Below are 13,891 nucleotides of genomic sequence, written 5' to 3'. Positions count from 1 at the left end.
CACTGCATATTAGTTAACAAGGGCGTCAACTTGTTTAGCGATACCAACACTGCCTCCTTGACAACATCTCCATGGTGTTCGATTAATTTGGATAGCATTGGTAAGTGAGATCCCACGTCCTTCACTAGAGATGCATCCGACAGCTGTCTGAGATGTCGAGGGGCCATCATAGTTCTTTAAAAGGGATTAGAGCATAGCAATGTGAAATTCTAATAAGTCTTCTACCATCAAATGTTTGATCAGTGGGGCTTTCGTTATGGTTATGATCGCGTACGTTCAAAATCTGACATTCTTATCGCTACGACTTCTTTCCTTTGTTTAGAGAAAAGCTGAAGAAGAAAGCACGATCCAGGCCAACAATTAACTGCGTTGTCATCCCCTACAACACGTGCGTACAAACTTTCTTCGTAATTTTTTTAAATTTCCAAGTAAACCTCGACATGGCCCAAATTTTGAATTCTTGAAGTAGACTGCTCAACAGTGATGCTGGAGTCTTTCGTCAAGTGAAAGCTGCGCTGTTTGTACACTGGTGTTTGTCACTGGTGCAAGCGATTTTCGTTAATATATCGCAAAATGTGCGACTGACCTTCCGTTGATGAGAGCATTGAAGCGTGTTAGTAAAACTCAGTATCGCTCTCCTCGTTTTCCAATCGTCTCACTAGCGGGCACGTTGCAGAGGCGCGAACAGTGATTCTGCTAATGAAACCGTCGCGGGAAGCTGGCAGCTAAGCAGCACCTGCGTTGGTTTCGTGGAACGCGTGGTGTGAACGCCAACGCGTGTTCCTGCGGTATGATGATCAGATGTCGAGTTCTTCATGTAACAGTTATATTTTGATTAAAGGCAACTTTTGACACCCTTATTATGCATGTGGAAAACAAAGAGGTTTATCAAAAGAACACCGCAAAAATTGGGGGACCCTTAAGCTTCGCCTTTAAGAGTTGAACGCGATAGCGAAATCCGGCCCCTAGTGCACACTTCAACCACTAAGTGCATACTTATTAATGTGTATTGTTACACACACACGCACGCACGCGCGCGAATTTTACAGGCTTTCGATCTAAAGCAAGAGTCGCATGGCCTCCAAGATATACGCCGCGCGCCGGCCCTCTCGGATGCCATGAAAAGTCGAGACATATTTCTCACAATGCCTCACAGATGGCAGCACATTATCTAGCGTTTGCTGCGTTGGCTTGATATGTTTTCCTCTAGATGGACATAGTTGTCCATTTTTAGAGCTGTTTGAAAGTTCGTGTGTGTATTTAGCGGCGATGGCTGCACTATCCCGGCGTTTTTCGACGTAGTTTGATGGCCTCGCGAATGCGCCTACCTTATGGGCTCGTTTTCGTCGTGACACCTGCCGAACAAAATGCGTCGAGACTCCTTTCACTACATGACATTTATGTAGTGTTTTTGTCCGAAGCAGGTGCAAGCAACATCGTGGCTTTGCGGTAAGGCAGCTGCTTGCCACGCGAACGGCCCGGGTTCGATCCTCATTGGGACCGAAGATTTTATCGTTTACTTTATTTGCTACTTTCTCGATTTTTCGCTCACGGATGATTTTTCGCTCACAACCAACGGTGCCGACGCCGACAGCGGAATTTCTGCGACACGAGCTCTCTAACGCTACCGCGTTAATACAATTTTCAATGCAACGAACTCCTTCACGTCCTGAATATGCATGAAAACGTTAAGTTTTGTTGACTTGTTCCGAGGTCATTTGAACACCAGAAGGTTACCTAGGCTTTATAAATGGAGGCATGCTGGGGTGTACATATAATTTCTTACGAAGGCAGGAGGGGTGTAGTTCGCCGACAGGAAACCAATCACGGCGTCAACGACGCAGTCGATGGAACCCCAGAGGCCTGCGAGTTGGATCGTAGCGCCGCTCTCCTGTAAAGACAGACCGAGATTGTATGATTACCTTTGTTGTGAACACGCATCTTAGTGTACACTTTGACAAAAGTCTGCTAGACTCGCCTGATGTTATACAGGTGCCAACTTTCACGGCGTAACTTTAATCACACACCGATTAACGCCGGGACCATCAAACTAAAGTAGACAAAAGGGTTACACATATTGGTGATTGAGGAAACAAGGTGGTTTTCCCACGCGTACAAAATGTACGAATGTTAGAAACAGTCAATCCGCCAAATGGGCAGCTATTTTGTTTTGCCTTTTCGATGCTCATTAATGCATGAATAAATTGATTGACTCACTGACTGACTGACTGAAGGTTTTGAAGCCATTCGCGTTGTCCATTGAGCTACAAACGCTGGAAATAGAATCAGATCGCTTGCACGAGTGGCCTCAAAAACAATACCACCTCCCTAACGCCGGAGCGGCTGCAAACTCGGCGTGGCAATGTGCTGCCAGCTGTAGCAATGTGCGTGTTCAACACTTTTCAATGAGGAATTCATCCATCCATCCATGCGACACAATGCGACGCCACCATGCTTGACGCTTGCATCATGCTTGGCCGGATACATTAGGACAACACTTTAAGAAAATATCGAGAAAAAGGGCGTCTTTTTGTCTCACAACAATAATCGTCATCTGGCTTGCTTGCGTTTCCTTTCTTGAAAACTCGGCGCTGGCCACTTTCCTACCAAGAATGCTATGTCACGCTGATAGCGCGCATGTCGTTCGTGACCAGAAAGTACCGGGCGCGCGGTGATAGTGCAAGGAAAGGAAGGCAAAATAAAGGACGATTATTGTTTGTGGGACAAAAAGAGGCCCTTTTTACTCGATATTTTCTTAGAGTGAAGTGAAGTGCATTTAACGCTACACGTGGAATCTGCGGCTATGGAGGTCTGACAAACAAGATAAAGGAGTGAGCTTCTGGCCTTGACGATGGCACGTCATTTGCATTGTAGTAGCACAGCTATTTAGCCTAGTTGGAAACGGTTCATCCTCGAGAAGCGCGAATGAAACACAGGAACTGAGAAGAGATACACACGCTTGTCCTGTGTGTATCTCTTCTTAGTCCCTGTGTTTGTTTCGCGCATCCCAAGGATGAAGTCATTTGCGACATAACTAGCTTGTGTCTTTACCGGAATTGCTGGTGTTGACAGTTCTCGACTACGGGCTTACATGCCATGACTTATCCAGCTATTTACCGCATGTTTTGAAGACTGCGACGTATGCATTTTTACGGCCAGTGGCTAGTACAGTCAAACAATATATAATTCATGTTTCATGTTCAAGGGACACTAAAGGCAAATAAAAATTAATGTCGGAGTGAAATGCCAATGTTTGAGAACGTCTAAAACGTCAATATTATCAATAGCAGTGTTCTAGTAAACGAGAAATTAAGGTAAATGTAGGACACTACATGCGCCACCAGTGGGACGTTTCGGAACGAGCCCGAGGGCATCAAGTGTTTTGCGCAGTTACATAATAGATCATTACCAAATTGCCCAACTTACCACTTTCCGGCGTCAAAAGCCCCGAGTACACATTATCACTAGTATTCAAGCTACCTATGATAAAAAAAGAACATTACGAGCATTGCAAGGCGTAATAAAATGCTGATTGTGCGTTTCTGTTTGATTTATTGGAAAAAGAACTTGACGTTGCAGTGTAGAACGGTGCCGGGTTGTACAAAAGTTCCTTTTTCGCAGGGCTGCACTCCGCTCGTCGGTCGCGTTTAGTGGTAGTTTCGTTATCGCGTACTGCCTTGCACGCTCATGAAAGTCGCTCCAACGCAAACTTCGAAAAAATGTCGTGTCCATGTGATGTTGTGTAATGCACCCTTAAGAGCAGAAACCACAGCGTCGGATGCCATGCACTAAAACGTGATTTTCATTCAAAAATCCAGGCATATCGACGAAGTGAATGATGATGGGTGGGCGAAGCACTGGGAATCGTTCGGTAACCGTGAATCCCCTGTGACATTGCCCACTCGCGCATGTAAATGAGTGACAACGCTTGCGTGCAGTCATGTACAATGTGTTTTATTGGTCATAACTCGTATGTCGTGTTCAGTTGTGGATTCCGTTTTGCCTTCATTATTACTACTTTGGGGTCCGTGAATTGTAGAGCCAATGGTTCTTCGATAGGATCTAGCCTGAATTTGGGAAAGACGAGGTCGCGCGACGCCGCGCCCGAGAATGGTCTATAATGGGACCATGTGCGCGCTACGCGCGCTCTGCAGACGGTTTTGCGCATGTTGTTGCCTGTTAATCGATGCGCTTATTTTCGAGCAGCTTTCGAGCGGCGCCACGCCGAGTACGGTCCATTTTTAAACCATATGCGCGCTGTGCTCGCGCGGTAGATGGTTTATGCACAGCTGTTTTGCACCTGCGCTTCGACTGTAGACTACGGTGGACGGACAGACATTGTGAGGTCTTAAGGTGCTTCGCCCCTTAAAAAAATGCGGAGGGGCGAAGCATGTAGGGAAGGGCGTTTCAGCTCCACTAACGTGAAACCTGGGGAGGGGCGAAGCATGCAGTGTGCGCCGGTGTTTCCCACAGCAAAATCGCTGCTAATGGGCAATGAGAGACAGAATAAGAAGAAGGGCCTGACTATAGTGCGAGTGAAGGCATCTGCGTCGTCTGCTACGGCGGCCGCCATTATCACTCCCGCTGCATACCGGTTGCGCTCTGAAGAGAAGGGGCCCGCTCACTGAGGGACACGACATCCAGGCATACTACGTCGAAGAAAGCCGCGCGAACGCAGCAGCATTTCGCGCAAGTGAGCACAACAGCTTGGAGAGGACGATGTAGGCACTACAATGGCGGAACTGGTACAAAAGGTGGCAGCACCCTGAGCGCCTGCGCGCGCATCGAGGCACCCTAGGCCTGACCGAGGTAATTTGTCACATTATTTTGAGAGATTTCTTTGATGATGCACTAGTGCTGCCAAGCTTCAAACCGGGCATGTAGGGAAGTGTGTTTGAGCTCCACTAATGTCGCCGGAAAACTGCGTCGGAATGCAGGTTACTGTAAGGTGCTTCTTCTTCCCTGCACGCCCGGTTTCAGTTCCCTACGGCATGTAGGGAAGGGTGTTTCAGCTCCAATAACGTGGTCAGCTATTTGTTGGGCTAACTGTTGCCTTCTTCATTTTTAGTGAACCGGTGGCGAGTAAAGCACCGTCATTTTGAAGATGTGCTTCAAGAACTGTTGTTTCAAATAGATAACTTTACCGTAGAGATCCACGTTTGTGTCTCTGGTTTTATATAAGAATCTTGAGCGGCTTGGTAAATTTCATCGGGGATTCTGGCTCGGTTGCTAAGCCAAACGTAATGTTTTATGCTTTAACGACGAACCTTTAACTCATAATATTCATAGTATGGACCGGTGGCGAGTAGTGGGATTTACCCAAATTTCGTGGCCCATACCCGTTTATGACGGACAGTGAAGATGACATGGCGCGTCGAGAAGCCGAGACCCTAAGTACCCCAAGGTGCTTCGCCCCTAATAAGCATTTCCTTGGCATGAAACATGCACTACGAGGTTTCTGAAACGTTATTTCCGCAATCAATGTCAACTCAACATTTGCCTTTAGTGTCGCTTTAAAAGGAAACTACAGTTATCTGGATCCTCGTCACTTTGGCGTACACACAAGGCAGGTCGTTACCCTTGCTGCTCCAGTGAAGAGGAGGACGTCGAAGATTAGGCTGACACTTGCCAGTCCCATGGTGATCTCGTCGGAGGTTTTGCGGCTATTTACTGCACACACGAGAATATTTACGTAAATATTGATCCTCAGAACAACTAAATAAAACGTCGCAGTTGACTACTTGTGTGCTTGTTAACATGAAGGGAATGCTCAAGTAAATACGTAAATTGCTGCCAATCTTCACTAACGTTAACGTCAGCAAACGAATGTTTCCGCACGCAAAACGTTAGATCTACTATACAGAAAAAAAAAAAATTAAGCAGGCGCAATGCAAAAAAAAAAAGATCCAGATAAAATGAAGCAAGAATCGCGAAAATTTGCTTCCACATTTTTGGATTTTAAATGGAAGAACGTGCGAAGTTATACCCAGGTATCTGGCTAACCAGTGCTTGATAAGAATAATTACGCTCGATGGTACAATACATGCGTGTACAATTTTCAGGAAAAAAATATTTGAGTTCACGCGGCGCTGACGAAGTCCGCTGCATACTATTGCCGTAAATAATGTCGATTTGAAAGATTTCCGCATGAAGAGAATTCCAGTAAAGAAATGCAGAAAGCCATGCGTTATTCGCGAGTCTCACAGTTGGCGTTCATTCAGTCCTTTCACCGAACCAAACGTTGTTCACTGGGCACTTCGCATTGGAAAACTTATTCACAATATTGTCAATGGAGTAATGTTCAGTGAAAACTCTCCCTCATTCACACTGAAGTGCGCTCTAAGGGTTGAGGGAGACGTAAAAATTCGCGGAAGAGGGGTTGCGGCTGAACTGTGCGTGTCATCGCAAAAGTAACCTTCCTTACCCCTAGCTTACAACTTTTCTGACGGGCATTCATGCCAGTATGATTAGTAAGAGTACGTTGGTTGTGAATCTTTTTTATGTGACTGGTATCTCGGAATGGTTGGCAATTGTCAAGCGATTATACAATGAGGAAATGGATGCCATGTCAATAACTATGATGACATAAATTCAGGGGTCTCACGTGCCAAAACCATAGTAGGATTTCGAGGCACGCCGTATAGAGGTGGGCTCCGGTAATTTTGACCGCCATGGGGTTTTCAACTTGCGCCTAAATCTAGTACATGGGCCTTCGCTGCGACCGCCGCGGCCGGATCGAACCCGTGTCTTTCGGGTGAGCAGCCTAGCACCGTAACCACTGTTCCACTGCGGCTGCTAGACTGCTACAATTACTAGACGCGTGTGTAATCATTAGAGTATTGTAATAAACACACAACCTCTGCGTTTACATGTTATTTTCCTTGCCTCTTTCAACGCTGCTTTTCTGCAGAAGGTGCACTGTCGGCTGCTACAACGCTTCCTTACGCGGTTTAATGTGGCTCACCCCAGCTCGAAAGGTCGGTGACATCCGGAATGTATGCTGCTATCTTGTGCTGGCGCAGCTGGTGCCGGAAGCCAAAGAATCTTGACACAAGGTTGTATCCGTTCATGCACTGCGGGAAAGTGACCCAGTTGAGTTTTACTAAACCAATAAAAAAAATCTGCCACCGTAACACACGGTTTCTATTTTTCGACTATCATGACTCTTCCGTGCACTACCTTGTATGATAGGGCAGATAACTCGAAAGGAAGTTAATGAGTAATTCTAGAAAAATCGTTGCTATTATGAAAGCTTTTGCACAAATCAAGCCGGGACGTACTCTATGGAAAACGGTGTTTATAAAGAGGTGGCGTCAACTAATCGGCAAATAATTTGCATTCTGATGGTCGGTATAGTGTCACCATAAGATGTATTTTCATCCTTGGTGTTACTGTAGAGCCAAGGTTAACGTGAAAGCAGGAACATTGATTTTTAATTTGTTGTTAGTTCAAAGCTCTTACCACGAGGACCGACGACGGTATCCTTGGGAAGTGTCCGGAATGACTCATGAGTACCGACAATGTCACGGCTATAGAGACATATCTGGTTACATATCTAGGGACATGTCTGGTGAGTTAAAAGCACACCTTGGGAGACAGAAAGACAGAGAACACAATGCTACACAATGTTACAAATGACGCAGAGAGACACAGCTGACATAGCTTTAGTGTTTCACTGCAATAGTAATATGTTCTGATAAACGTGATGTGAAAAACTGACTAGAGTGTGGGTTTGGGCTGGTTAGTGTCGGTGACTCATAACTTCGCTCTTGCTGCAAATCAAAGTAGAAAGAAAATGGGCAGCAGAGACGAGCACTAAATGTGCACGCCTTGTCCTTCTACTTTAATTTGGCGCAGAGCGAGGTATTGAACAACTGACTCGAAGAGTGAGAACGCGTTAGCGCGATTAACAATAGCGCGTATAGGAGTGCGTGCAGCGTTTCTTGATCTCGTCCGACGCCTATTGTGCGCTAGTTAGATGTATATCAAGTCTGCAACACGTAGCAAGTAGCTCAACATTCCCCCGAAAAAACTTGGAGGACGCTTGAGCTTCGCCTTCTAGAGTAGAACGCAATATCGTAGTTTGGACCCCTTCACATCCCCTTCACATTCCCTTCATATTCCCTTCACATTCCCTTGTCAATATAATTGCTAGCCTGGCTTCGCTATCCTATCATAGAATGCCTACTGCAAGTACACTTGCGAAGTGCCCACTACGCCATAATTCTTCCTTCTGCGAATGGGCGAAGTACCCACTACACGTCCCTCTATAAGGCAACACGCGCAATTGCGCAGCTGGGCACTTTGTTGATGCTGTTGCTGATAATGACGATTAATTAAGCCCGCGCGCTTCGCAATTGGTGGGCTTTTAACCAACCACTCGTTGCGCAACTCACGTACTTTAACGCCTGGCGCGATTCTAAGCTTCTGCCACGCAATATTACGCGCGTTAAGAAGGCTCCTCGCAATACATGAGATTCTCATATTAGGGGCGAAGCTCCTTATAGCATCACCTGGTCGGTCGTCGCTCCACGCGGCGTGTGCCCGCCGTCGTGTCTCCCGTATCATTCAATAGATGGCGCTGTCCCATAGAGATGCATGCAAACTGCAGTTGAGTGACGATATACTAGATGCCGCTGTCCCAGAGAGATGTGTGCAATATGTGTGCAAAAAAAAACGAAAAAAAAAAAACCCAGCGGCACTCTGCACGCTAGATGGCGAACAGTAATCAAAGCGGCGTATCTCTTTGCTTACTGCTGGGCGAAACCACTGAACATTTCACGGTGTAACCATAATTGCTTCAGGAGCTTCGCCCAAGCTCTTCATCATTCACCCGTGGATACGCTGTATTTTTTTTTTCTGAAGCACTTTAAAGCGCCGGATATGCTCTGTATTAGAACATCTGCTTGCCACGCAAAAGTCCTGGGTTTGATTCCCACTCGAGCTGAAGTCTTTCATTATTTCTGCATTTGAATCTAGCTCGAATTCTCGCTCACGGACAACGTTGAATTTTCGCTCACAATCAACGATGCCGACACCGACACCGGAATTTCTGCGAAACAAACTCTTTAACGCTGTCGCGTTAATAATTCTACGGTGTGTTTGACGTGCTTGAGCTTGTTTCAAAAGTTGGTTTCTCTCCACGCGGAAGCTGCGCACTGTAAATGCGCTGTTCCTCCGGGGAACTGGCCAGTGAGAGAACGGGCCAGTGAGGTGCCGAAATCTTTAGCCAGCCGTATTCGTAAGCATCTACAATCTACTTCTACCAAAAAAAAATATTCCCTACACATTTGCGAGCTGATCCCACGCTAGATGACTGAACACTTACAATGCACATGACGGAGACCAGGGTCAATGTTGTCTTCGCACTCCTCCAGCACATCACTGTTGCGGTTGGCTGCCTGAAAGTCAGTGAAACAATGCAGACATTAGATGCATGCACCAAACGTACCGTGAGAATGAGACTTTGCGGAACTTACACGCCAGTAAGGACAAAAGTTTGTACAACGCTTAGCGCATACATATAGTAAGAGTTTAAAGTGAGCACTGCGAATCATGAGTTTACAAGACGATGTTTTAGAACGACATGTTTCATGTTTTACGTTCTTCTTTCGTAAAGTCCTATATTTTCACTATTGATTGTTTAACTCTCGCCACATGTGAGGCTGTTGACAAAAACACACAAAAATCTCTTTAGTGTTCCTTTAAGTGGTTTCGCGTCGTCTCGCCAACGGGAAGGAAAAGTAAGTTATACTTACTGGTGTTAAGGACAATCCTGCCAGACCGGTTAGCATTAGGCCAATGCTGATTCAGCTTCTCCCACTTGCTGGGATGTCAGGCACGCTCAACCGGTAACGATGTATCCACACGTTTGTTGGCGTCTCGTAACCTGGAAGCAAACGACGAATATTCTGACGCTTGTTATGCTGAGGGGACTCGTAAAAAGAACGAAGATACGGAGGAGCAGCCTTCTAGCAACAATGTAACACTACGATAGCTTTTAGTATCTCTGCGAGGAGTGAGAGAAAATACAAAAAAATTGTAGTGATCGTAGCGTGAGCTAAGGTTCAGCTGATTATTGTTAGCTCTCCTGGTTGTCTAGGATTATCTTTATGATCATGCTTACTGCTGCTTCAATGACACACACACGGTATACGCATTGACACATGTATATTTATTTTTTGCTCAACGCCATTTCTCTATTGCCACAAAGAGGGCTCGGTGGTCAGTGTAGTAACATGCTGCCGTCTCCATGGCCCCAACTCCCGGTGCCGCGTCAGACGGCCACTGCGCAACGGAAGCGCACAGCTGGGTGTACGCCTGCGCCCGTTTGTGTGCCGCGGCTATGACGTCACTCCTCTGATGCGCAGATCAGCGAGGCGCGCGCGGCGGCGGCGGCTCCGGTGTGCCAGCTGGGCGCCGTGTGACGTCATTGCTCCTCGCGCATGCGCAGCACGGCTCTCGGAATGCCACGCGAAACTGCTCCAGCTCGGCCAGTGTAGCTAACGCTACAAAATAGGCCACTTGAAAACGATTTACTTTTATGCGAAAGCATCGAAGTGCTCATCAAGCGAAAATGCTGGACTCTGCCGCAGTGAAACGGCACCTCAATTCCTATTGTCTGTGACGTTACATCTCGTGGGCGCGTGCACGGACTTGCTGCCGCGCTGGCGCATTACAAGTGCATTCACACCTGAGAAGCGAAAAGAGAGTGAAAGTGCCAGTGCGGGCGGAAATGCATGTCTGTGCGCGGCGAACACGTTCACATTTGTTCTGCCGCTGCCGCATGTCACCACCAGCACCGCTGCCTTCGCAGCTTCTACCTACTTCGTTAACAAGTGAAGTGAATGCACGTCCCTCTGCCCACTTTCAGAGCTGCTCATTTCTCATCGAATTCAAGCTATGCATTCAGAACACGGAAAAGAAATAGTTTTGACCTTTTCAAGCTGTCGTTTCAGGAGATGCACGAGCGGATGATACAGAAGCGGAGACCGCGGCGGAAGTGAATTTTGCCCGGCTTTGCAAAGACGAGATATATATGTTGGGGTACGCCGACTCGCTGCTGCTGCACGTTGTGCGAATACCCGTCTTCTCGTAAATCTTAATCCAAGCCAGGCTGTTGTAGAACGCGTCCTCGTAGAGACTGTGAGTTTGTGGAGGACGGGGAGTTTTGGATTGCACCGATGAGATTCACCTCCGACTCCTTGGCTGCCATTTTGAGTTTGCAGCCGGAGGTTTACATCACGTGATATATATGCTTGTGCAGTCACAGCCATAGTCCTGTTTCCCGTGAAGCGGAAAGGCATTACGCTATAGCGTTGCGGAAAAATCGGGCTCGGACAACCGATCCTAACATGAAAGTGTTTTATGCCGGGGTCCACCAAATCTTCACTGACGTCAATTCCGTCGCGGCTCAAGCTACGACCTCTGCCTCTCGAGTTCCTGAAGCGCTGTGTGATATATGCATTAGCACCGGCGTAGGTTCTGTTATTACCGGGGAGCGCACGCCTTGGTGTTTGTCTCGTCAGATGACGCCGCTTTGAATCAGTGCATATTGAGTACCAGTCTTTTTTTTTCTTTATTACTTACTTTTGCACCTCATACAATAATATTACAGTGCATAAACAGTACATACAGAGGTAATTACCGGAATGGTTACATAGTGACTAGAATTCCTTTAGACGGATAAGTGGCTCAAGATGTTCGAGCCACTCTGGAATTGGGTCTTTAGTTTTACACTCTTCAATAAACTTCGTGATCATTTGGCGGAAATATTCACGAATGGGCAGTGTATTGATATCAGCATGGCGGACTGCCATGTACTTTTTCCAAATACTGTGAAGGCCGAGCAACATAACAGTATCATAAGGTGCTCCATCGTCTTCTTCATTAACTGGTAAAAACCTGATCCCGTAGGCATCAATCGGTAAATCTTTTTTTATAGTTCTCTGCAGAATGTCCCAGAAGAACACCCCTTCCCAACAATCCAGAAAGACATGTTCGATGGTTTCAGGTTTACAACAGAGAAAACAGTGCGTTCCCCACGGTACAAACAGTCCCCTTTCATGCATCCACGTTTTAACTTCTAGAGTCCCTGTATGGAGCTTAAAGAAAAATGATTTTGAACTAGATGGGACAGCCATTTTTTTTACTCGGGCCAGTACATTTTCGCCACGTCCAGCAGGGTACAAACTCCTGTAAAGTGGTACCGGTAAAACAATGTCGAGAAGGTCTCTATACAACCTTTTTCGTTTTACTCCCGCTAGATATTCGCTAGAGAAACGTGCCAATAAAAAATTGCATGCACCAACTACTTCTTTTAGATAACCATAAAGCGCCCCATGCACATAGTCCGAGCTGACAACGAGTGAAGGTAAAACTCTTCCAAGCCTCAGCTGAATAACTGCACGTAGAAACGGGTCTCTTGTGTCTCGCAGAAACATAAAACGACTAACGACCTGTCTTAAAAACAAATGTGACAGACTAAGACCACCGAACCGAACACGACGAAAAAGATTAGTGCGACTAGACCGTTCCCACACTGATCCCCATATAAATACTGCAAACACACGGTGCAGCTTTTGCACGTTTATACGCGAGCAATGTAAAACCTGTAATGTGTACCAGAGTTTAGAGACAAAGAAAAGGTTACATATGGTGGCCCGCGTGAAAATAGAAAAGTCCCATCCTCTAACATTATCCACTTTTTCACGCATTTCAGTGACTTGCCGCCGCCAGTACGGCTCACTGTCACGATAAAATTCTAGTGGTACACCCAAATATTTCGCAGGCTGATTCACCCATGGCATGTTGGCAAAAACGACTGGAGTGGAAGGCCAATCCCCATGCCAACATCCCAAGCACTTTTCCCAGTTTACCGAACTTCCACTAGCTGTACAAAACTGTTTCGCAATATAGACTACTTCGTTAACACTCTCGCAATCTGAACAAAAAACTGCCACATCATCAGCATATGCAAGTAATCGTACTTCATTCTCATGCAGTTTGAATCCGCGGATGGCACTGCTGTTCATCACACTCACACAGAAAGGCTCTAAATACAAACTGAACAACAATGGTGAAAGAGGGCAACCCTGACGCACGGAGCGTTGCAAGTTAATGCGCGCCCCCACCAACTTATTAACAATGAGTTGCGTTGTACAGCCCTTATATGCCATAGCCACTCCCTCTTTGATAATGCAGCCTACGTTTACAAAATCCAAGACACTCATCAGGACATCATGTGACACAAGATCAAAAGCTTTCTCTAAATCCAACTGAAGCATTGCTACACATGTCTCAGTCGCATCGCAGCACTCCAGAACAGTTCTGGCCTTATGTATATTGGTCGCAATTGTGCGTCCTTTGATTCCACACGTCTGGTGTGGACCTACTATTTCCTTTATTACACCTTGTAATCACTTAGCTAATATTTTCATGAAGATCTTGTAATCTACATTTGTTAAGCTAATGGGGCGATACGATTTTATAAAGCGGAGTTTAGTTTTATCATCTGTTTTGGGGATTAGAATAGTGTGCGCCGTCAGAAAGGTGGGAGGCAACATCTTATACTTGTAAGCTTCGTTGAAGAGACAAGTCAAAATTGGGGACAAATCGGACTTAAACGTTTTGTAAAAGGCTGCGCTCAACCCATCTGGTCCAGGTGACTTTCCTGGGTTTAGCCGCTCAATAGCTCTTTCAACTTCCAAGTTTGAAATGGGCAGTTCCAACCCTACAACACGACTTTCGGGCACTTTTGACATCAAAGGTAAGAATTTCTCCCTAAACATTCCTATGTCAACCTCCGATCGCTTAAACAGATCTCGATAGTAGTTAGAAAAAACGTTTTCTATTCCCTTATTATCTGTGTAAACGACACCATTATGATGTA

At 46.2% G+C, this 13,891-nt stretch overlaps 1 protein-coding gene across 1 annotated transcript; it reads right to left on the bottom strand.

Annotated features, from left to right (window-relative positions):
- Nucleotides 1-1,744: 1,744 nt before the first annotated feature.
- On the bottom strand, nt 1,745-11,215 carry LOC119392021 (uncharacterized). The gene is made up of 5 exons (XM_049415477.1): nt 11,195-11,215; nt 9,329-9,401; nt 6,965-7,102; nt 5,579-5,670; nt 1,745-1,891 (listed from the first exon to the last, which is right to left on the bottom strand). Exons 1-5 carry the CDS (start codon nt 11,213-11,215, stop codon nt 1,745-1,747), a joined length of 471 nt encoding a protein of 156 aa, XP_049271434.1.
- Between the last annotated feature and the right edge of the window lie 2,676 nt (nt 11,216-13,891).

Source organism: Rhipicephalus sanguineus, chromosome 4 (assembly GCF_013339695.2).
Source record: "Rhipicephalus sanguineus isolate Rsan-2018 chromosome 4, BIME_Rsan_1.4, whole genome shotgun sequence".
Classification (NCBI taxonomy): Eukaryota; Metazoa; Arthropoda; class Arachnida; order Ixodida; family Ixodidae; genus Rhipicephalus; species Rhipicephalus sanguineus.
The sequence above is the reverse complement of the archived record's forward strand: the minus strand, read 5'-3'. Positions and strand labels throughout refer to the sequence as shown.